Source organism: Narcine bancroftii, chromosome 13, assembly GCF_036971445.1.
Source record: "Narcine bancroftii isolate sNarBan1 chromosome 13, sNarBan1.hap1, whole genome shotgun sequence".
Classification (NCBI taxonomy): Eukaryota; Metazoa; Chordata; class Chondrichthyes; order Torpediniformes; family Narcinidae; genus Narcine; species Narcine bancroftii.
Genome location: NC_091481.1, coordinates 9829368 through 9854223, shown reverse-complemented (window position 1 = coordinate 9854223; position 24856 = coordinate 9829368). Strand labels below are relative to the sequence as shown.

At 40.6% G+C, this 24856-nt stretch overlaps 1 protein-coding gene across 2 annotated transcripts in view; it reads right to left on the bottom strand.

Moving 5' to 3' along the window:
• Nucleotides 1–24856, bottom strand: part of exoc4 (exocyst complex component 4) — a 325936-nt gene that overhangs the window by 114738 nt on the left and 186342 nt on the right. For both annotated transcript variants that reach the window (XM_069907798.1, XM_069907797.1), the window contains exon 10: nt 15264–15483. In XM_069907798.1, coding sequence (XP_069763899.1) covers nt 15264–15483 — 220 coding nt within the window. The remainder of the gene's footprint in view (nt 1–15263; nt 15484–24856) is intronic.

Here is a 24856-nt window from a genome sequence, read left to right as displayed (position 1 = left end):
CTGAAATTTACCCAATGTAAAACAATAAACTGAGGAAAAAGCATGCTTCTGATACACAATTTCAGAACAATTGCCCAGCTAGAAGAGCATCTGAACAATCCTTTCTTCCCATCTTTTATCTCAAAGTGTCAAATAAAAGAGTCCCAGCACTTTCTCTTTGAAACTTCACATAATAGGTGACATGGTTAACATAGTGGCTATTGTAACACTATTCCAGCACCAGCGACCGTCGTTCGAATCCCGTGCTGTCTGTAAGGAGTCTGTACGTTCACCCTGTGTCTGTGTGAGTTTCCTCCGGGTCCTCTAGTTTCCTCCCACCCTTCAAAACAGATTGGAGTTGTAGGTCAATTGGGTGTAATTGGGTGGCACGAGCTCATAAGCTGAAGGGCCTGTTACCGTGCTGTATGAAATTTAAAATGTAATTTATATCCCATTCACAATAGGCAGGCCAAATTCAATCCAGTTCATAATTGAGCATGCAATTCTCAACCATCAGCAGAATGACTGTAGGGGTCACTGGCAGTGCATTGAAGTGACATTTACCCACCAATAACCTGCTTACTGGTTCCCAGTTGGGAGTTTGCCAACCACTCCACTAGAGACCTCATCAGAGCCTTGCTCCAAACAGGAATCAAACTGCTGAATTCCAGAGGTGTCTTCAATAAAGTATTTGACCAAAAAAAAGCCTGGGTAAAACTTGATTTTATCAATGTCAAGGGGAAAAGATCCCAATGGATGGAATGATATCATGAATAAAGGAAGATGGTTGAATGCAGTGGAAATGAATCAACCCGGCCCCAAGACATCACTGGGTTGGGTTGTCAGAATTGTTCAGGGCAGTGTATTAGGCCAATCCATCTTCAGCTGTTTCAGAATAAGAAGTAGGAATATTCATTGATCATTGCACAATGTTCAATTCCATTTGCAACTACTTAGCAAATGAACCTGACCGGCTGAGATCCTCCAGCATCCCTGTATTTTGACTACAATCACAGCATTTGTAGTCTTTCGTGTTTTACTACCTAGTCCTGAATGCAGAAAGACCTCAGTCATTTTTCAGGTATAGGCTGATAAATGGCATGAAATAATTATCAGTGATGATCTTCTCCAAAACATAGCCTTGACATGAAAGGGAATTACCATTGTCACATTACATTCTGGACTTCCCCACTGACCAGAAACCCAAATGGAATAATGCTAGAAATGCCACAATGAGAAGAGCAGTTGGATTGTTGGATATCATATAGTGAATGACTCATCTCACCACTCCCCTAAATCTTCTTAAATAACGCACAAATCAGGAGCATGATGAATGACTCTTCACTTGTGTGGATGAGTTCATCTCCAACCACACTCAGTAGGAAGCATCCAACGAAGAACTGTTTCAAGTGATGATTGGGCTACAAATCAAGCAGGCTGTTAGACTGGTAGTCCAATCACCATCCTAAACAATTCTTCACTGCTGTGCAGTGGCTTTCATAAGTATTATCTACAAATATATTTCAGATACTGGTGTTGGCACTTCAACAGTAGTTCCCATACCCTGAACGCTACCAACAAGAACAAAGGCAGTGGGCACATCCATCCATAGGTTCCCTCCTGGTCGCACACGATCTTCACTTGGGGAAAGGCATGTTTAAAACCTTTGCAGGTAGCAAATTTTAACAAATTCAAAAGATTTTGTGCGTACATCTTCCAATTTCAATATGAAAAGAGAACACGACAATTCCCCAGAGAAAAAAACATTAAGAGATTCTAACACAATTTTCCACAAATTAACACAAATCTTTCCTGGCATTCACTTGCTCGGCTTTGTTGTGAACCATTTGTTAAAAGCATCAAGAATACCGTGGAATTGATGAGAAAAATGGGCTTATTGAAATTAATATTGGGCAGAGGTTAATTTGTGAGCATTGGCATTTGTTAGGAAGAGAAAGAGAATACAAAGATAATAAATATGTGCACTGCTAGTAAATTGCACAATAATTGAAATTGTCAAACTGTTCCAAATTCAAAAGTTGTGTTACCATTATATGAAACTCAAAGAGAAATTTAAGGAAATTGCTTTCTACTTGAAGGCAGTAAAATCTGCATTTATTGGGTTTGAATGTTCAACCTTAATTAGGCTATCTTCGATAACATGTTCGTGTACAAGTTTTATGTGATAATTCTTAAATTAGTACTTGACAAATGAGCCTAATTACACTTCAGAGAGGTGAGATATTTCTTCATCTCAAAAATCCTACAAAATCATGTCAGCACTCATTTGCCTAAAATTAACTCTACAAACAATTGAACTTCATTTCTCAAAGAATGTGATTGCTCGTTATCAGAAGATTTTCTCCTTTTCAAACCTTTCAGAATTCTTACAAATGATGGCATGTGTGCAGAGTTGCCCAGGATTAGTCAAGGTCATATTGTCGACAGCAGATAACATTTGACACCCAGGCAGGATAATCATTTTGATTTTGAAACAGTCAAGTTTTAAGCTTGGTCTCAGCTAAAAAAGTGAGAGAACAAACCTCTGTGGGAAGTGAGGGAATTTAAAAAAATCTTTAGTTACTTCTTTTTATTTCCTCTGGATGCTGTGTGATCTGCTGAATTTCTCCAGCACCTTTGTGTATTGTTCTTTAATTTGATTGTCAATTTTAGCCAACTTTAAACAAAAACCAAAACCATATCAAGTTCAGTCCTCAACATCTGCTGAATGAGCAAATCATTATTCATAGCAGTTGGTGGAATGTAGTTACAGCGCCAGCGAATGGGGTTAGAATCCAGCACTGTCTGTAAGGAGTTTTTAACATTCTCCCCATATCTGCATGAGTTTTCCCCAGGTGCTCCGGTTTCCTCCCACAGTTCAAAACATAACGAGGGTTGTAGGTCAATTGGGTGTAATTGGGCAACCGGGGTTCGTGCAGTACGTCTAATTTTTTTTTAAATTATGAAATATATAGTTTGCTATGTTGGGTCTGGAGTAGACAACAACATCAGATATGGTTTCTGCTCTAGGTTACAGACTAAACTGCAGCTCATGCGTGGGTTAGCTAGTTCCCCATGACATCTGTCATATCAATTTAGATATTAAAATATAGGTTTGTTTGTTTTTAGACATACAGCACAGTAAAAGGCCTTTCCAGCCCACGAGCCCTTGCCACCCAATTAGACTCAATTGACCTACAACTCCTGTACATTTTGAAAGGGTTGGAGGAAACCAGAGCACCTGAATGAAACCCATGCAGACATAGGGAGAATGTACAAACTCCCCAGTTGTCGGCATTGCAACAGCATTGCAATAACTGCTACGACAAACATGCCTCCACCCTGTACACAGCATCTTTCGGCTGCTCCCGTCGGGAAAGAGATACAGGAGTATCACACCCAGCACAACCCACCTGAGGAATAGCTTCTTTCCACGGGCAATGAGAATGCTGAATGACCAAAGGACTGAGGACCGGAGGACGATGTTCCATTGGGTTGTAGGACAATAAATTTGACTTGACTTGATTTTCACTCACTATTATTGATTAGAATAGGTTTTTTTGATGTGAGATAACTTGGAAAAAACATGGTTCTAACAGAGAAAAAAAAATCCTCTCAAATGAACATGTAAATACCAACAGGGCATTTATTTCCATTTCTAAAGTAGTCAGGTTATCTCTTTTATTGATTTAGAATGTGGGACAAACAGAGAGAGATGGTTGAGAGCTATTTGACCATCCAAATCATTGGCCATCCAAATCATTGGCCATCCAAATCATTGGCCACCCAAATCATTGGCCACCCAAATCATTGGCCACCCAAATCATTGGCCACCCAAATCATTGGCCACCCAAATCATTGGCCATCCAAATCATTGGCCATCCAAATCATTGGCCACCCAAATCATTGGCCACCCAAATCATTGGCCACCCAAATCATTGGCCACCCAAATCATTGGCCACCCAAATCATTGGCCATCCAAATCATTGGCCACCCAAATCATTGGCCACCCAAATCATTGGCCACCCAAATCATTGGCCATCCAAATCATTGGCCATCCAAATCATTGGCCATCCAAATCATTGGCCATCCAAATCATTGGCCATCCAAATCATTGGCCATCCAAATCATTGACCATCCAAATCATTGACCATCCAAATCATTGACCATCCACATCATTGACCATTCAGCAGCTTCTGCTGGAGGTTTTGTGTTGTTTTGCTTTCAAGACAGAGATGAAACAGGTAAAGTTTGACATAAACAATCGGCAGCACTTAAAGAATATTCTGGAATGTTTAAAGACCAAAAGAAAAATTATAATTAAAACATATGTGCTTTCAATTTTAAAGGTGATGGGAACCGAAAAAAAGCATTACCTGAATTTCTGCATATTTGGACACCAAGCATTTTTACAGAAGCATCAATGAAATGGGATTCTCTGACAAATTGTTAAGTATGGATACAATAAAAAACACAGCAACCTATCTTCAAAACCCAGCAGTAACATAAAACATCTTAATGGCATGTTTATCATAGATAGCCAAAAACTTGGTAAAAATATTTAGAAAATAAGAAATTGGAGGACATACAGACAAAATGCCTATTTGAACCTGTTCTCCAATCAATAAGGTTATGACTTATTCTTGATTTTATTCTCCCCTCTGAATTCCCTAAATGAAGAATTTTAAAATGGTATAGAAGTAGAAAGGTATAGTAAAAATAAACAAAACTCCAATGTTCACTTTGGCAGCTACAGGTAGGTCTCTCTGAATCTTCTCACAATTGTGTAATTGAGCAGGCGTATTGGACTGTAATTACAATTAGGTGCCCTGGCCAGGGTGGCAGAGGACAGTTCAGTAACATTTCTCATGCCACAGACACCACATTTGTCCTTTTACCTCATCCTTTCAAAAGGGACAAATCAATCCTTCCAGGTGATGAAGAAATTCACTTTCATTTCTTCTAATGTAGAGTATTAAGTTTGGTGTTCAAAGTGTGGACTCTGTTATATTGGAGAAATCACAGATGGGCTGAACACTTTGCAGAGACCCTCTGTTCACCCCCCAGAACTGACAATGGGTTTCCAATTGCCCGTCACTTTAATTCTTTGTCCTATTCCCACTCTGGTCTGTCATTATTCAAATATAAGCTTAAAGAATACCAATTTGTCTTCTATCTAGGCATTTTGACTGGGATTCAATATTAAAATCAAAAATTCCAGTTAATTCATTTTTTTCCCATTTGCGTCAGAACTGGTCATTTTTGCTGTAAAGTAATCCATCAATAACATTAATTCTGTTTTTTCTCCCCTCTCATTGGACATTGCTTGATCTTCCGGGCATTTCCAGCATTCTCCTTTTGATTTCAGGTTTCATTTAAAGCTCTGATCTGAATTTCACAGCTTTTATATATTTCTTTGTTTGTTTCTCTCTCTTTCACCACCTTCATTAATCTACCTTATCCATTTCTCCTCTAAACCTTTAAACTGAAATAAATGTGAACTCTGCTTCTTTCCACAGGTGCTGTCTGCTCTAATGTGACGGTGTCAGTCTTAGACCAATATGGAAAGAACTGGGAAACAAATTAACAGATTCAAAATTGGTCTGATCAGATGCAATTAAGAAAGTTATACTAAAGCTTGAAGCAGAGTTGCTTTTTTGTGTGATGTACATATCGAATCCAAAGAGAGTGCCTATTTTAATGGAACTTCTCCTAATGACTACATAGAACATTGCCCTACAGGAGTGAAGAGAGCTGTTCAGAGAGCTCAGGTGGCAAAAGAGCTAAAAGCTTTTGATTATACGATCAGGTCTTTGAATAGTTCCCTTGATCGACAAAATCAATCCTCTTTCTTATTGTAAATGGCCTGGTAAGTATTTTTAATTTTGACTCTTTTCAGTCTTTAGTTGCTATGAATGAACTAAAATCAAATTTGCCCTCATGATGAATTGCCCTTGAGTAGTCATGCTGTATTTGAAGGAAGCTTTATGATAGCTGATGTCATTTTAAAACGAACATTCGTAAGTCAAGGGAGAAAGGAATGCAAGAATTGGGCTGATCTTCCACGGAGATTTACATAGATCTGCCAGCAGGAAAAGCCACCACTGAGTTATTCCTGAGTAAAAGCTGTAGCATCACCTTCTGCTCAGCAGAATTCCAGTTGAGGGATACCTGTGCCACTCCAGTGGAGTCCTTGTGGAATCCAGGAGGACAGCACAAACTTCCTCGGATTCCTCAGCTTATAGTGTAGGAAATGTTTCTCCAGCCAGATTGGCTTGTTTGAATAATAGTAAGGCTACTGAAATAATTGAAAATCTGTGCGTGACTGAATAAATTAGAGTGAGAGAATTTAAACTTTAGAAATTAATTTTAACATTGATAATAATCCAAAAATGTACTTTCAACGGATCCCAGGGTGATCCAGAAATATTGAATGCCACGAGTATCAAAGATACTCTGGAAACATTCAGTAACAGAGATGGTTTGAGCCTATTCCGGAATAGCAAATCAGTCAGCCTCTGTTGAGGTTGTTGGCCTTTCATCAAAAGTCCGTTTCTGTTTCTATTTCAGAGATTATTGTTCAGTGTTGGAGGTGCTAGTGGTGGGGATACGCTGAAAGCCAGCCGTGGTAGATTGCTGGAAAGAAGAACAATCTTGGGACTGCAGAGAAGATTGCAGGCATTTTGATGGGTTGGGATGAACTAAAAAGACTCATGTAACATATAAAAGCTAGCACATTGTCCAAAATTAGCTCGAATTCTTTAAATATTGGCAACAGTACAAGTACTTCTAGAGTAACTCTGATCTTGAGACCATGAGTTTAATTGTGAGTTGTTTTCAAGGTTTACACTATCAACAGATTTAAGATTGTTGAAAAACTGAGTTTACAATCATAATGCCAAAGTTAATCAAGTCAACTGACCCGTGAAGAGTACAACTTATAAAAGCAGACATCCCCACCTTGCTATTTTGAAGTCCAACACTTTAGCTCATTCAAAAGGTTCATTTCCATCCATTTTAATTTTGCATGCATTTTTCAAGCAAATGTTCTTACTTGACAATATTTTACAGAGAATAATGTTCCTGGACAATCTCACTGACCCAGGGCTCAAGGAACACTGAGTCTTGCACAGTTTACTCGACCAGAGTTTCCAGACTGAACCTCAATCCGTGCCCATCTTTTATTGCAATAGCAGGAGGTGAGTTATGTACAAGGAACTTTGGTGGCTCTTAGCTCTACAGACTGACGACAAGAAAGGCAACTTCAGGGTTCAGAGTTTAATTTATACAGTGAAAATTTTAGTTTTGTGCGTTATCCAGGTATTGGAAAAGAATTGGTCACCCTCGAGCACCTTTTTGGAATTAAAATTCTCAGAAAACACAGAAAAATCAAAGTAATAAAATTAATTGTGGCAACGACAAACTGGGTTTCTTGCATTTTTATCACCACAGCCAAATCAGATTCACTCACACAGGTTTCCTGGCATTTCAGGATATGAATTCATGGTACAACAGTGCTGCAAAATAAATCTATGCATTCAGATAAGGAATGAAAAAGATACTCCTCCCACCCTGAAATCTCTGTGCAGCATGAATATAACATCCACTGCTTCATTTCATCGTTTAAGAAACTGAGTGGGTCATTTGGATAGCAAAGGTACAGACAGATTCTGTCTGTCAATCTGCATTGACAGGTGCATACCTCTCTCCACTCCTTTCGCAAGCATGCAGGCTTAAGAAAATAATAAAGATTTATGGTCTCAATCTGTGTCTTGCTCAGCCAGCCTGTCAGAAGCACGGCTCTAATTAAAATAATCAGTCAGAAAACTGGAGGAGAGGAACAAGTGGATGAAAAGCATCCACGGAAAACAGCAGGGCAAAGCCTGGCTGCATGGGCCACTTTCCAACTTTTACCAGTCCAGTACTTGTTGAATTGATGACTGCTGCACATCTCACCGCTTTCGAGAACTTGCTGTAGCAAGACGTGAACAACAAACATGAGGAAGTAAACCTCCACACCAGCTGGCCAAAAGAATCATCAATAAATGTAGATGTGATAAATGAAGAAAAAAAATCCTCTGGCAGGCATAAAGCTCTTTTTGACCACAATATTTTATGCGCTACCATTCAGTAGAAATTCTGCCTGGCCAGCAGGAAAATGAATCTCAGGGTTGTAGGTGACAGCTTGTATGCACTCTGACAGTAAATCTGAACTTTGAAATACTGCCACTCTTGAGCTTTGTATTGTAGCAGGCAATTTGCATACAGCAAGCTCTTAACTTTGGTAACCTAAGTGGCAAAGGGTGCACATATTGACCAGATCATCTGTATTTTAATGGTGTTGATTGAGCAATGAAACTTGAGCCAGTTTATTTAAAAAAAAATCAGGAATGAAATAGAAATAATTATTCATTTTTCAGGTCAGCCATTAAATCGAGCTATTCTCCCCAGAGAATGTAGAAGGTCCCATGACAATTAACCTTGATATCCTGGCTAAAATATTAATGCTGAATCAACATCATTAAAATATGGATGATCTGGTCAATATGTGCACTCCTTGCCACATAGGTTACCAAAGTTGGGAAGAACCTGGTTGATATTTCTTGCTCTTCTTCCTCAGATGGGAGTTCTGGGTGCAGGAGAACAGTTGTAATTTCTGCAAGCAACTGTCCTGTCTGTGAAATACCTACTCAAGTCCACATGTCTCAGAACCATTATCCAACACAGCAATTAGTGATCAAACCTGATAATGACATGCTTGCACAAGGTGGTAGTTTTACATAGCAGGCCAATAAAGCAATCTTAAGAACAGTACTTTAAATAAATGATAAATGCTATCTGCGACTTCTGTCCAAGTACTTCAACTGCATAAGAATAAATCAGCAACTAAATGGCATGAATTACACATTAAGTAATGTTTCACAGAGAGTTGTAACTGTCAGAATTAATCCAGAATAGAAATTTGAAGTATCACTTTCCTATTATCCAGACTAATTATCACTTACAAACCAGACCATGTTGGATCAGAACCTACTTTAACTGCTCTAGTGGCCTCTTACTTTCATATCCACATTTTCACTTCAGGTTGTGGCTTTTATTCACAAAGGCAATAACTTCAGATAAAGCTAAAATATAAAATGTCCATAATCCTTCCAATTTTACTCTACCTAGGTGACAGTGGACCTCAACAGTGGGCTATGTCCCACTGGTGGGCTGCAACGCGTTTCCATGTGTGTCTTTAAAAATGTTAAATAAAATAGTTTAAATTAGATAAAGATGTGTTTCTTACTGATCTGTTTTTGAGTTGAAAAATATTGCTCAGTCATTGCCACTAGTAGGCCGTGGCATGTGTAAGGTAAAACATCATGAGATGGGAATGTGTAAGGAATTACCCTGTGCAGGGCTGTAACAAGAAGGGGAGGTGTCCTTGTACTCCTGTTAGGTAAAACATCATGAGATGGGAATGTGCAGGGCTGTAACAAGATGTGAATGCATCCTTGTACTTACAAGATAAGAGAGACATTGATGGATTGAGAGGCAGGAAGCTAGCAGGGAAAGGATAGCAACAGTTTTAGTCATTGGACAAGTAATGATATGATGATGTTCTAAGCATGTATCCAAGGGTATAAAAAAATCACCATTTTGCTGATAACGGCAGAATGCATTCTCCGACTAACATGGTTAGTCGCAAGTGTTACAATCCGGTAATAAAGAACAAAGAACCCTGATTTCGACTCAGTCTGGTGTTTGTCTCACTCATTCATGAACAAAGCAGACCTAACACATGTTAGAACAGAAGCCAAGTGGATCTTAGACTGAAAAAACACTAATTCTAGGACTTGCTGCATGGTATACTGGGGATGGGATGATTAACCTCCATCAAGTGGATCCAACATCCTTTGTGCAAGGTTCAAAATTCAATGATTGGAGTGTTCCTCACACTTGACACACACCAGTAGAGTGTATCCTACACACACTCTCACCTCATCACCCTACATCTCTTGGTTAACAGCTCAGAGAAAACCAATTAGGCATTAATTAGCTGAATAGGATTAACTGTTTTGTCTTTTTTGAACATATGTGTGCAATTTTCTACGATTTAATTGTTCTGGAGGAGTTTAGCAATAAGACTGTAGGCCTTCAGTTACAACAGCCAGAATGAAGGCTGGTCCAGAACCTTCGTTGTATTCATTGCTCTCAGTGTTTTCTTGATGTGAGTGGGAAAAATTAAGCTATCTGAAAACACAGCTTCTTCTGTGAAGGTGAGAAATCTCACAAGGAAGCTGATTCTTTCATTCAGTATTCTTGCTCAATGTAAGTGAGCATGCTTTAGTGGTGACCACTTTTGCAAGTTTCTTTCATTAAAACTTGTTTAAGTTCCATGTGATCTGACCAACAGACATTGGCAATCAGCTGAAATTACAGCCACTTCCCAAAATCTACATATATTAATTAAAAAAAAACTCAGCACAATTTATAAAGCTACTGGATCACAGTAAAATCAAGGGTAAACACTCTCTCGACATTTCTGAAATTAATTTCCTTCATGTCTGTCCCAAATCATCTGAAACAAGTTGCCCTGTTAGAACTCAGTCATATCATTCACGAATAATAGGAAAACCTGAAACTGTGAAGTGAAGTAAAAACACATGATTCTTTATCCAGAAAGCTCGGGGGAGGCGGCCGAGGGACCGCGGTCGGGGGGAGGCATCCAGGTGGCGAGGGACCGGCGCTTGGGGGAGGCGGCCGAGGGACCGCGGTCAGGGGAGACAGCCGGGCGGCCGAGGGACCGGGGTCGGGGGGGAGGCGTCCAGGTGGCGAGGGACCGGCGCTCGGGGGAGGCGGCCGAGGGACCGCGGTCAGGGGAGACAGCCGGGCGGCCGAGGGACCGCGATCGGGGGGAGGCGTCCGGCTGGCGAGGGGACGGCGGTTTGGGGGAGATGGCCGGATGACTGGAAAGGGGTGGGGGTGGATATGGCAGCACAATCAGGTGGGCTTTCCAAAATCCGGAAAAATCTGAAATTCGGAACACTGTCCCCCAAGGGTTCCGGATAAAGGATCGTGTGCCTGTACTGAAGAAACTCAGCAGGTCAAACAGTGTACTCTATGTAACTGCCTGCAGCCTGTGCCTCAGGCCGACGCAGGAAATGGCCGTTGAACGTGGCTGGCAAAGCATCACATGGGCTGAAACGCCCATTTCCATAGGCCGCCGGCAGAGCAGTGAAACTGGCCCATCACCACCGGTGCATTGCAGGGGGCCCAATCGGGGCATCTGAGGTAACAGCCGCACAAGCCACACCCCGTGGTGACGCAGCTGAGCTGACTATAAAAGGCAGAGCTGCCACTGAATAAGCTCAGTGTTGAATACACTCTACTGGTGTGTGTATGTCTTTCTTCTCCTGTGAATTCAAGCTACAGCCTTAGGGCTATAACCGAGAACTATAACCCACCTGAAGCAACCTCGCGACAACATAACCAATGTTTTGGGCTTGAACCCTTCATCAAGGTTGATGAAGGGCTCAAGCCCGAAACATTGATTATGTATCTTTATCTTTGCTACATAAAGTACCAACCAACCAATTTTCCCTTGCAACCCTGCAACCGTTCCTGCCTGTTCTGCATCGGACTTGTCAGTCACCAACGAGCCTGCAACAGACGTGGACATACCACGTCCGCGAAGCCAAGCCAAAGAAGAAGAAGATAAAGTACTCAGTTTCTCCAGCATCATACTTTAATCATTCATGAATAAGCCAGGTTGCTCTGGTATATTGGCAGGGGCTGATGATGGCCTATGACCAATTTGAGTGGATTTCAGTGCTCCAAGAGCATGTTAATGCGATCATAATGCAAGATCTATTTTCTTGTTTCAGGCTACAGAATAGTTCATGGAATTTTGGTGATGATTCTATGCCAAATCTGAGAGCTAATTTATGATTAGAAATAAACCACCAACTTGGAGATTCATACCTCCCAGAATTCAAACAGGTGTAGAAAAGATGATGCAACTGGTTGCTTTATTGAAATTTAATGCAATGGATCAATAGGAGACTGAATTGGAAACAGTTCAATGAGCTCTGAAATGGTCTGTGTAATCGAATGCTTCTCAATTGGAGCAACAATTGTGTCACTTATTTTTCCTTAAAAATTGATCTGTAGACAGACTAGAAGGTGTTCAACAGAAGATTTAACTAGCTGCAAAGCACTCTTTATGTTTGTTTTAACTGGCAATCGCAAATAGCTGCAACAATTTTAGCAATGAATGGTGGAAAACGTGATTTCCTGTTTAATTAAACTTCTGTGAGTTGAGTATATGTGAACTGACTTTTTCTGAAAATTATCCAAATGTGAATTCCAGTTTTCATTGAAGATTCTGCATGTTCCTGTTCCCTCATCACAGATGCTCAGTGATTGCAACATTTTTCTTTTTTAGATTTCTAAACAACGGCAATATTTTTGCAAGCATTGGATGCCATTAAGAATGGTGCTGAGCTCAGTTGCAACAGCCTTAAAATAGTTGAGCCAGTCAGTATTTTATAAGCAACTGCCAACTGACTTTAGTGCTATTATGTGTTGGAAGCTGGAAGCACCAGCAAGCATATAGCCAATATCAGAGCAACTTAAATGTGAGTCAGTTGTCAAGAGATGAGAAATGCCACTAAAGATAGGAATTCTTTTGTTTGAAACTTTCATTTCTCATGATCTGAACCACAACAGTACAATTACAACACACCTTTGAATTCAGTATGTCTTTGTCGCGGTGGCGGATAACTCATATAAAACAGAACGTTATCCCATCAGAGTGGAACATGAAACTACAACATGGAAAGTAGCTGTTTAGCCCAACCAGCTAGGATCTCAATTATTCAGTGTTGTGCTCAGAGATTCTCAAGTTTTGGAAAGATCCAGAAATTCAGGTACTCAATATATTTCCAGAAGCCCCGAGTTAAAAAAAAACTCCCTTCTGTCCTTCCATAGAACAGTGCAGCACAGCAACAAACTCTTTGGCCCATGAGAACAGCACCAAACACCATGCCCAAAGTAAATTAAAACTCTTGCTAGCACATCATACACGCCCCTCTATTCCTTGCATTTTCCCAAGGCAACATCGCTAATGTAGTGGTCAGTATAATGCAATTGAAGCACCAGTGACCTGCACGGACTCCAAGGAGTTTGTACATTTTCGCCATGTCCACCTGGGTTTCCTTCGGATGCTACAGCGTCCTCGTACCCTTCGAAGGTGCACGGAGTTTGTAGGTCAATTGGTCTATTTGGGCGGCACGGGCGCATGTTACCTTGCCAGATCTCAAAATTTATTATTAATTTATTAAAATTTATACTCAAGCATTTTTTCAAAATCATGTATTTCACTGCATTTGCAGCAGTTACACAATTCAGCCTGAAACTTTCATAATGGTGTTTATATACCATATTATCCCTCTCTCAGCCCTCTGTATCTAACCCCCATTACCCCGGCAACTCATTTTCATATCGAATAATTCTGATTATGACAAACTCCATGTTCAAACATTCTCGTGAATTCTTTATATGATTTATTCAGCTTCTATTATCAGTTGCTCTTGCTAACAAATGGAAAATTACTTTTTTTTCCATTTATCTATTTCAAATCCTTCCTTGAGAATGTAAGAAATAAGAGCAGTAGGAGGCAATTTGCCTGCGTCACTTGGAAGAGCAGGAATAGAAGGTACGCAAAAACATCATCATCTCCCAGTTGCACAGAGTTCTGACTTGGATTTATTTTTCGATTTGAAATATTCAGCGATTGCTGTGTCAAAGTCCCTTGTTGAAGTCTTTTCGAGGATTACCTTCACCTTGTAGCTTATAATTTAAAGAAAAGGTCCATCTCCATACTCTCAAGCTCAGCCATATATGGACAATAAGCAGTACTCTTGCTAGCCACATCCAGATACCGAGGATCAATATGTAAGAATAATTCTGCTCTAATTTTAATATCAAACATCTGGTGGTTTTTTGTACAAATAAAAGAGTTTGATATTTAACATTACACATTAGGGAAAATTCACTTTCAGTGTGTGAATGTTGTTGGTAAGTCGGCATTCATTGTCCATGCATGACTGCCCCTTATTTGATGCAGTTAAGAGTCATTGCAAGAGTGGTTTGAAGGCACATAAAGGTCACATGGGGCAAGGATAGCAGGTCCCTTCCCCGTTGTAAATATTATCTTTCGAGAGCAAAGTAAAAAGGTGAATTTATTAATTGATAGCCAGTGAGAGTTGTCAGTTTTACAGCCAAAAGAGCAAGTCTTTTGTCCTATTTCACTTAGTAATGCATGCCTAATACAAGCCACAAAGCAATGGGGAGAACAACTCCTGTTTGAGAAGGAAAAGCGGAAGAGACAATCCATGTTGATGGTGAAATCGGCACCGGGCCAGTGAGGGGTTCTGTGGCTGAAGAACACACAGGCCTCGGGCTGTTGCCGACTCGAGATGAGGAACATGCACAGGCTGTGGGCTGCTGGTGTCTGCAGTTGAGGGATTCCCACCAGGTGGTGAATAGCTGGAGACTGGCTCGAGACTGCCTGAAGGGGTACCAGGTATTAGAACTGGGATGCGAGAGGGTGCCGAGGGCACTGAAGGTTTCCCGATTGTGTTGGATATTTGGATCTGGAGCTCGGGCTGGTAATGGTTTGGACTGGACTCTGTGTGGCTGCATGGGTTATGGGACCACTGGAGGTGAATCCACAGACACTCGGTGGTTTTGAGGGGCTCTCTTTTGCTTCTGACTGTAAGCGCTTCAGGCAGTTTCTGCCAACGGCGAATCTGTCTGCCTTATGGCAGATGAATGCAAATTACCTGTAATATTGCACTGTTTTTAATACTCAACAGTAAATTAATCTTGAATTTTAAAAGAAAATGGAAAAAGCCTGAGCTCACATTCAAGAATGTGATTGGAGGCCACTTAATTAAAAAAGCATTACCACCTGGTGACAGGTATCTGTGTCTTTGTGAAGGGAATTTGCTGAATCACAATATCATACCTGCTGCTGAACACTTTGGAATTTGTGTTTATGGCTCCAAATGCCACTTGTGAGGCCACAATAGTATCAGGTCAATGGATGTTCTTTCATAAATTACCATTCATTATGAGGACAGGTTGGTTAATTGTGAGAACAGAGTAAATGTGTGAACTTTAAATGTCCAGCCTCATCCAAAGTATGTCAGATATCCAAGTTTTGTATACGTAAGCAGTGTGCAAAATACAAGTATTTGCATGAAGGTTTTAGGTATGCATTAGCAAGCTCCTACCTGAAGGAGGGGCCGTTGTACTCCCAACACTTTCATTGTATCAGCGCTGGCCAGCACTTTTAATGGATCAGCGACTTTTGTTGCAGCCTCAATCTCCTTGTTAACATCCAGGTGAACCTGATTGAGGAAGAAGTTCTTGATGTACATGGTGAGAAACTCTCGCAAAGGACATTGCTTCCCAGAGCCTGACCACATTGCCACTTCAATCTCCTGAATGAACCTGAAAGAGAGAAAGTGCAAGTTGACAATTCACCGAGCATTTCAAAGAGAAAATGATCCTGGAGGAAAAAAATAGTAGCCATTTAGTTGGAAAACCGTCCACACCTATTCTATTGTTCAGGTTCCAAACAATTTTATAAGAGAATGATATTTATTTCATAGAAATTTAGAAGAAATGTATGCCTTTTAAACTTTGTCCTCTAAAGCAAAGCAATGATCACACTTCTAATCAAGAAGCTTTGTTACACAGAGATCCTGCAATAGTGCCATAGCGAAGACCCGGCATTAAGCCGGCATTGCTTGTTTACATTGAACCAAACAATGCCGGCATAATGCGATTCAGCACTTCGACTGCCTCTGGTGCCGGCTTAAAGGCGGAACTGCAGTGACACCCCACCCCCCCCCCCATTCTGTGTTCGTACCTTTTACACAGAACAGCATGGCTCAATAAAGGCACAATATTCCCACTTTGAAGAGGCTATTGAGGTGTGACCCATATTCTAGAACACCATACACAATTCATCTCGTTATTTGACCCATAGGATAGATGAAGCTAGATTGTGCCAGGTGTTGATAGATTAATATATCAATTTTTGTGGATGTATTGTAATTTTAAAATAATTTATGATAAAAGATTGAATTTAAATTTCAGATTGCCTTTTTGCAACAGTTCTAATCCCACTTTTGCCCTGTTAGTTCCCCCCTGAGTACTTCTACTTTTTCCAATTGGCCACAGCACTTTGATCAGAATTATTTCTTGTGCATTCTTGCTTGAGCAGAGCATCTAGGGACGACTTAAAAGCAATGCAGCTGAGATTGAGCATACATACACTTCCAATGGAGAGTTCTTATATTGTAGTAAAACACAAAAGTCTGCTGATGCCGTGAATGAAGTAAAAACTCAGTAGGTCAAAAGGCATACTTTACATAGCAAAGATAATTTAATGTAAATGACATTTCAGGCCTAAGCCTTTCATCAAAGTATGAGCAAAATTTAGGCATTTTATTCAGATGCCTGTCTAGATTTTGATACCTTGATGAAGGGCTCAGGCCCAAATAATTGGTTATATACCTTTATCTTTGCTGCAGACTGTCCCGGGTTAAATATGAGTTCCGTTACCTAGGTCTCTCTTTAACAACCAGTACATATTTTGTGCCAGTTAGTCAAATGTTTATCTTAGTATATAGTATATATTTTACCTTTACATGCATAGAACACTTTCCAATATATTACAATCTTAAAAATAATAAGAGCATAATAATAGTCAAAGCAATAATACAGTACTGTACGTTCGAATTCTGAACTTCACACCTGGCTCCTTTGCTCCCTTCCCCCTCCCCCCCTCAATTCCTTCTCTCCCCCTACCTCTCCCTTCTCTCTCCCCCCTCCCTCCCTTCTCTCTCCCCCCTCCCTCCCTTTCCCCTCCCACCATTTTGCTGAGTTGAGCAGTGACCATTTTGTGGGGCTGAGTGATGGCCCCACGCTGAGCCGTGACGGTTCTGGAAATGTCGTGATAGTGTATCCTGCTGCTTCTTCTTCTCCCCCTCCTACCTTCCCTCCCTCCCTTCCATCTGTCTGCTCATCCCCTCAACTGCCTGCTGCTTTGCTCAGGCCATGTGTGACGTAGCCTAGCGGCGGATACGCATCACCATCTGCCTGACGATCGATCTTTCTCCATCTTTTGACACCTGCTTATACTCCAATGAGGGAAGCTGAGCACCACTGATGTGAGTAATATACTCCATTACTAAAGTGTAACATTACTATATCACTGGCATCGAGCCAATGGAAACGAGCTCTGCGTGAACCAAAAGTAGACATCTTTCTCCTTCCAGCCAGCTTGTCGGTTCGTAGCTACAGGTTGTTCTTAAATTGGATGTTTTCAACCCGAGCATTGCCTGCATAAAGTACAATGTTTGACCTGCTGAGTTTCTTCAGCATTGTGTGTTTAGATCTTATTCTGTGCTTGGAAGTAGAAATATCACCTGATTTTCCCCATCAACAGCTATGATCCAGGAGGCCTTCCAAAATGTTGCTCCTATTAAAATCCATTAACTCTATCTACATGGATCAGGAAATAAGGATGAGCCTGAGATGACTGCTTACCTTTGAATCGTGAATAAAATAATTCACAATCATCACCTTTCAATTTTTAAATTTGTAGAGGTGTTACAAGTTCTGAAAATAATAAAATGGTCGTATTTTTAATTGCTAAAAATAAAATATTGAGAAAAATTGAAAATGAATAGTTCTCAGCAGTTGATACCACTCTTCACATAGACTTTATTTGTGATGCATTGACTAACTAGATTTAAATCTTTAAATGGAAGGCAACAATATTTTTGTAAATACAGTAAACTCCTCAACCCCAGCACCCATGGGGATTGGTAGATGCTGGATATAAACTTGCTGGTTGCTTGAGATTGCGTGTTGTGTGATTAGCAAAGGGCACTAATTTTAAACTATTGTATTTTTAACCTATTTATTTTCCATGATTTATTTGGCAGTTGTTTGGATTCTGGATAATGGGGATTTTACTGTATTTTAGCCTGCTTGTCTGAACTGTCAGTTACAAATATTTGAAAACAGAAATGATTTTAATGTACTTATTAAGTGCTTATAAAGGCATTCTGTTCTGTTGTGAAATCTGATAAATTGCCACTCATAATAAATGTTACCACAAGCCTAACATTGGGTCAAATTAAAGGTGGGATGTATCAAATTTCTTGACATGGTGTAAAAGAAACCTAACTATGCAGTTGCAATGAAATTCTTTGTTATTTTTGCTTCTGTGAAATCCACCTTCTTTCATAAACAAGCTGATAATGACAATGTACATATGCACCAAAATTCTTACTTGCTGCAGCCAAAGAGGAACTTCATGAAAAAGAGTATACTTTAAATTAAAAATAAATAACTATAAAGGATAGATAGTTAATAGATATTCAGTTATCATAGTGCAAGAGTGGCATGACAAAGTAACGTAGACAGTCTTTTTGTGGGGTCGGAGCAATCTATGATATTTGTAATAAGGGGAGGTTCAAGATCACTGTTCTTGGTTTCAGGTTTCTGTATTTTCTGCCTGAAAGTAGCAGTGATAAAAGGTTGTGACTAGGGTTATGGGGGTTCTTTGTGATGTTCCACAGATGACTACAATGGTTGGAAGTTTGGAACCTGTGATGGGCTGGCTATGTTTACTACCTTCTGGATTTCTAGGCACTCGAATTTTCAAACCAGTCTGTGACGCAACCAGTCACTATACTTTCCACAGTGCACCTAACTGAATTTTGATAGAGTATTCGATGACATGCCAAATCTCCTCAGGTGTGCCTTTACGGTTGCACCGATGAGCTGGTTTCAAGTAAAGATTCTAACCCTCTCCATCTCTGTATCATCAAGGTCGACAGGTGTGTCCTTGGCCTCTCCTTCCGAAGATCAACAGTGAGTTTCTTGGTCTTGATTGAGAGCAAGATTGTGTTCTGGCATAACCCAACTAGATTTTCAATCTGTCCACACAAGACCATAGTCATCAATAGAACAATTCCATAACAGAATTCACCAAGACTTTTTCTGTCTCTTCTCACAGAATTGCATTTTTCACATAACTGCTTAGGATTATAACAACTACTGGTCATCCTTGACCTGTTTTTGTACTTAATATTTAACTTGTTGGGCCTATTAGGTTTCTTATCGATGGTGATCTCAGGATGTTCACGGTTGGGAACTCAGCAAAGGCAAGGTTCATACCTGATGCCATCTCTATAATCCTGCTGCATTCAAACATGGACTGCTTCATTTTCTGAGAAATGAATGGAGCTGAACCTTGTGCAAACAGTTCCAATTTTGACCATTGGATGGAGATAAGGCAAAGAAATCTACAACCGTGCAGGTGTAATTCCACTTCATTTCAAAAGAAGATATTCCACTTACTCCACTTTGCACATTATTTTTTATTGGATATTTTGTACAGTTTGTTTACATTTCTCTCTTTTGTATGTGTATTTTTTCTTGAATACATTTTTTTTACACTACCGATAAGTATAAATTCTGCTTGGCCTGCAGGAAAAAGAATCTCAGGGTTGCATGTGATATTACGCATGTACTCTGACAATAAATCTGAACTCTGAGATGAGCCAAAAAAATCCAACTGCATCAGTTCTGATGCAGGATCTTGACCCAAAACGTAGACTATCTTTTTACCTCCACATACACGACCTGGACCACTGAGTTCCTCCAACTCTTTGTTTTATTTGTTCCAGAATCTTCAGTCTCTTGATTCTTCACTCAAATGACTTAAAGTTGGAAGTACCCCTGGCGACCTCTCCTATTGCCGAATGTTGAATAAAAGACTGGTAACAAATTACTAGAAAACCAGTGGATGCATGTGTAATCAGTTATTTATGCTTCTTTCATTTATTTTGCTAAAACCTTCTCCATTCTGCCATCAATATGTATGGAGTGGATTAACTCCATCAGAAGCTGAGGTCTTATCTACCATTGTGCTTTAAACACCATATTCATATTAAAACAATGCTTTTCATCTGAGATTTTATTTGATGATGAAGGATTATTGCCTCCCCCCCCCCACATGCTTTCTGAGTGCTTAATAGAATTGAACATAATTAAAACCAGATTGATAGATTATGTGAAACAAGGGCATGAAAAAATACAAAACCAAGTCAGACGAAAAAAGTTAAGAGATTAACCATGATCCAACGGGATGCCAGAATTGGGTTGAGAAACTAGTCCAAATTCACAACCAACATATTCTGAACTAGGGAATACTAGTCTCAGTCACTGTTATTTCCTATCAGTTATTTATTTATAATCCTTCACTGGAAATAATCCTTATGGATTGGAAAGCAAATAGGTTTTTCTCCTCTTCCCTCCCAATTACACATTATGTCTTTCATCATATCTTCTGAGGCATTTGCACATAAACCAATTCAAACAACCCAAAAGCTGTGTCACACCACCGCAGCAAATAATTTTTTGCCCTGAAATAATTCTGCCGACAAAATTGCAATTATAACTGTAACAATCTGCTTAATAAGCTTATCTCGGTTTTGTTGAAGACAAAGAAGCACAACAGCACTGAATACTTCAGCAAAGTGTCATGCCAAAACTGCTCTTCAAGAAAGATTACATAAATAATTACTGAAAGCTCCAAATTTTAAAAATTATATCCTAATATGGCAATTACATCAACTGTAGTAACTGCAGAAGGGGTCAGATTTCTCAGCAAGCCTGAGTTCTTGACCACATCTTCATGGCAGAATTGATGAACTTTTCGCAAAAGAAAACATGGACCAATCAATAAGAGCAACAAACAATGCAGGCTAAAAAAAAATCCAGCTTCATTCCCTGATCAATGCTGAATTAATGCCAGTCTCTTGAGCTGTGGCTTCAAGGACTGTGAATTAAGAAAACAAGTAAATGAGCCAAATATGCTGATTAACGTAATGCTATTCTTGGTTATTTTACACGCATGGGATAAGCTTAACTGTATTACAGCTCCCCACCAATTCTGAAGAAAAAATTACATATTTCCTCCATGTTACATGAGTCTTCCAGAGAGAGCACATATTATTAGAAGTATTTTCTGTTAGATGAGATATTAAATCTGTCATTTCGAGTGAGTGCAAAAGTATGAGACCACATTTAAGGTATTGTGTTTAGTTCTGGTCATCTCATCACAGGAAGGATGTGGAAGCTATGGAGAGAGTGCAGAGGAGATTTACCAGGATGTTACCTGGATTGGAAAACAAGTCTTATGGGGCAAGGTTAGCAGAGCTTGGACATTTTTCTTTGGAGAGTAATAGAATTGAGAAGAGACTTAATGAAGGATTATGAGAGGCATAGATGGGGTGGACAGCCAGTGCCCATTTCCCAGGGCAGGAATAGCAAACACCACAGGACCTGAGTGAAAAGTGAGAGAGACATCAGGGGTAAGATTTTTTACACAGAGAGAGTTATGGGTGTCTAGAATGCCTTGCCAGGGATGGTGGTGGAGGCTGAAACTTTAGGGGCATTTAAGAGACTCCTAGACAGGCCCATGGATGGAAGAAAAAAGAGGGTTTCAAATTTTTTTTAAGGAATATATGGATCGGCACAATATCGAGGGCAGAGGGCCTGTACTGTGCTATACTGTTCCCCAGTGAATTATTTTTAAAAAAAGCAGGCAATTTATTCTTGAAGTACCTGCCAATACTTTTCCCTTAACTAGCATTATTATGAAGTATCTGAATGTAATTGTACCACAGTCCATGAAAGTTGCTGTGCACAAATTGGTTGCGAATTTTCTACACTAATAATACCCACACTCCTGTTCGGCTCCGAATCATGGGTCCTCTACCGGCACCACCTACGGCTCCTAGAACGCTTCCACCAGCGTTGTCTCCGCTCCATCCTCAACATCCATTGGAGCGCTTACATCCCTAACGTCGAAGTACTCAAGATGGCAGAGGTCGACAGCATCGAGTCCACGCTGCTGAAGATCCAGCTGCGCTGGATGGGTCACGTCTCCAGAATGGAGGACCATCGCCTTCCCAAGATCGTGTTATATGGCGAGCTCTCCACTGGCCACCGTGACAGAGGTGCACCAAAGAAAAGGTACAAGGACTGCCTAAAGAAATCTCTTGGTGCCTGCCACATTGACCACCGCCAGTGGGCTGGTAACGCCTCAAACCGTGCATCTTGGCGCCTCACAGTTTGGCGGGCAGCAACCTCCTTTGAAGAAGACCGCAGAGCCCACCTCACTGACAAAAGGCAAAGGAGGAAAAACCCAACACCCAACCCCAACCAACCAATTTTCCCCTGCAACCGCTGCAATCGTGTCTGCCTGTCCCGCATCGGACTTGTCAGCCACAAACGAGCCTGCAGCTGACGTGGACTTTTTACCCCCTCCATAAATCTTCGTCCGCGAAGCCAAGCCAAAGAAAGAGAGTAACTGCAGATCAAACATGCACTACAGCATTGTACTGTAACATGATTAAGGGTGGCCTGAGGTGAATACTAGAGTTTAGAAGGAGAAATAATGGACCAGGAAATTGATAATAATCACAAGAAATTGGCAGAGACTTTGAACAAATATTTTTCTCCTGTCTTAATGGGAGAAGATAACAATTTCCAGAAATTTTCCAACATTACTGGGGGGGTGGGGGGAAGAGTGCAAAGAGATAGAGCATCTATTATTACAAGAATGAAAACACTAGACCAGCCATTCTCAACTGGGGCTCTCCACACTCTTCCCACCCAGCGCCCCCCCCCCCCCCAACAAATGGGGCCACAGCACATTTCATTAAGAGGCTTATTTTCTTTTCACTTCACATATCACAAATATTCTTAATGTTTGTTAAGCAGTCAATAGAAGAGAAAGAAATGACAATTAATGCTTTTGTCACTTCCCTTAGAACTTGACCCTCAGCCAATCAGCTGTTGACATTATGCAAATCTTCAATCAGATTGGGGAAAAAAGTACATTGGGACATTTCTTGCCAGTTCCTCAGCACTTGATTTCCCCCCCTCCACCCCCAAGGAAATTACAGATGATGTCAATGCAATTTACATTCATTGGCCAGAAAGTTAAACAGATCTGATAAACAAATATGACGCACTCCCCTGGGCAACTCTCGTTAATGAGCTTCCCTGGCTATGAGCAAGTACAATTTCTCAATTAATGGAAAGTGGCATGTGCAAGAATGTTCCCCTCTGTGCACAAATTGTCAGTTTCTGCAAACTCTGAGTTGGGCTTTTCTCCCTTTTTTTAGCTACAACGTTTGCATATCTTACAGTATGAAACCAGGAGCACAGGGTTATCAAGAAAATGCAGTTCCACTTGGATCCTGTTTGGTTGTAAAGTTGTTTTTAATTAGTGAGAATTCTAATGAAATATAATAACATACTATTTTTGAACAAGAATAGAAATGTATTTAAAAAATTCCTTTTATCTTAAAGTTCAATTTCACTACAACCAATTTATATTCAATTCTTTTACTGTCATGTAATAAAACAAAAAATGTAATATTACACAAAATGTCCTTCAGCCTGCCATAAGGCAGAAATACAGTCATCATTAGTATTGATGAGAAAGAAGCTAGAGTCCCTTCAGAGTCACTGAATGTCCTTGGGTTGCTCTCCTGTGCCCCCACAGCCTCTGAATCCTGTTCTATCCTTTGGCACCTGAGCTCCAGATCCAAACCCAATAAGATCTGGAACCTTTTAGTGCCCAAGGCCCTTCAGGTGCCTTCTTGCCCTCAGCACCTTCATGAATCCTGATTTTGAAACTTGGTTCCCATGAGCCAATCGCCAATAGACCGCAGCCTGTGTGAGTCATTCAGTCGCTGGTCTGCTGCCATGGCCACCATCCTGTAGTCTCCAATGCTCCTTCTTCTCAAAGTGGGATGGGGGTGGGTGGTGATTTTTCCCATTTCTGGTGCCCTGCGCTGGATCATTGCTCACCAGGAGTCTGCAATCCCTCGAGAGCATCGCCAGTGCAAGCGCCGCCATCTTTGGCACAGACCCCATGGTTGCTGGATTTCATATAAAAACACTGTCAGCTCCTCTACAGCCCATTTAAGGCTTGTACAGAGCCGTCGGCCTTTGGACCAGATGGTTGGACCCTGCGGAGGAGCACTGTGTCTCCGCTCCCCACTCAGCTATTCCGACAATGCCGCCATTTTTAAAAAATATTCCTCATGTTTAAACTTTGTCACAACACTAAACTCTTTGGTGACTGCTGCCAGGTGATGTATGATTAATATTAGTGCACTTGTACTAATAGAATTCACTGCTTTGCAGCGTATATTAAATATTGTGGTGACAGGGAGTTGGTGATCCACCTGACCACCAAAAAGAGTGGATACGGAAGGCTCCTCCTCAGGTTAGATGCACAAAATGGATGTGCTCCATGAGATTATGAGTTGATATAAGAAATACAGAAGAATCCAAGTTTCTTTATCACCATAGAAGAATCATCACATGGTACCAGGAGTGGGTGTCAGTGGGTATCAGTTGATATCAGCAGGAGATATGAAAAGTGTGAAGCCGTCTGATGCTATGAATTGGACTGTGAATGTTAACCACAAGTGGCAGTTGTTCAAACAACGATTCATGCTGTATCTTCAAGCCAATGGATGCAAAATGAAACTGGATGCCCAGAAGATTGCATTGCTAATTACGATAGTGGAACCTCAAGTACTAGAGGTTTACAACACATTTGTTTTCGCCAAGCCAGATGAGCAAGGCAAATTCAACGAGGTTATCGAGATGTTTGATGGATACTGCTCACCAAAGAAAAATGAAACATTTGAGAGGTACGTATTCCACTTGCGCAGAGAGAGAGCTTTGACAGTTTTACCTGAAATTGAAAGCC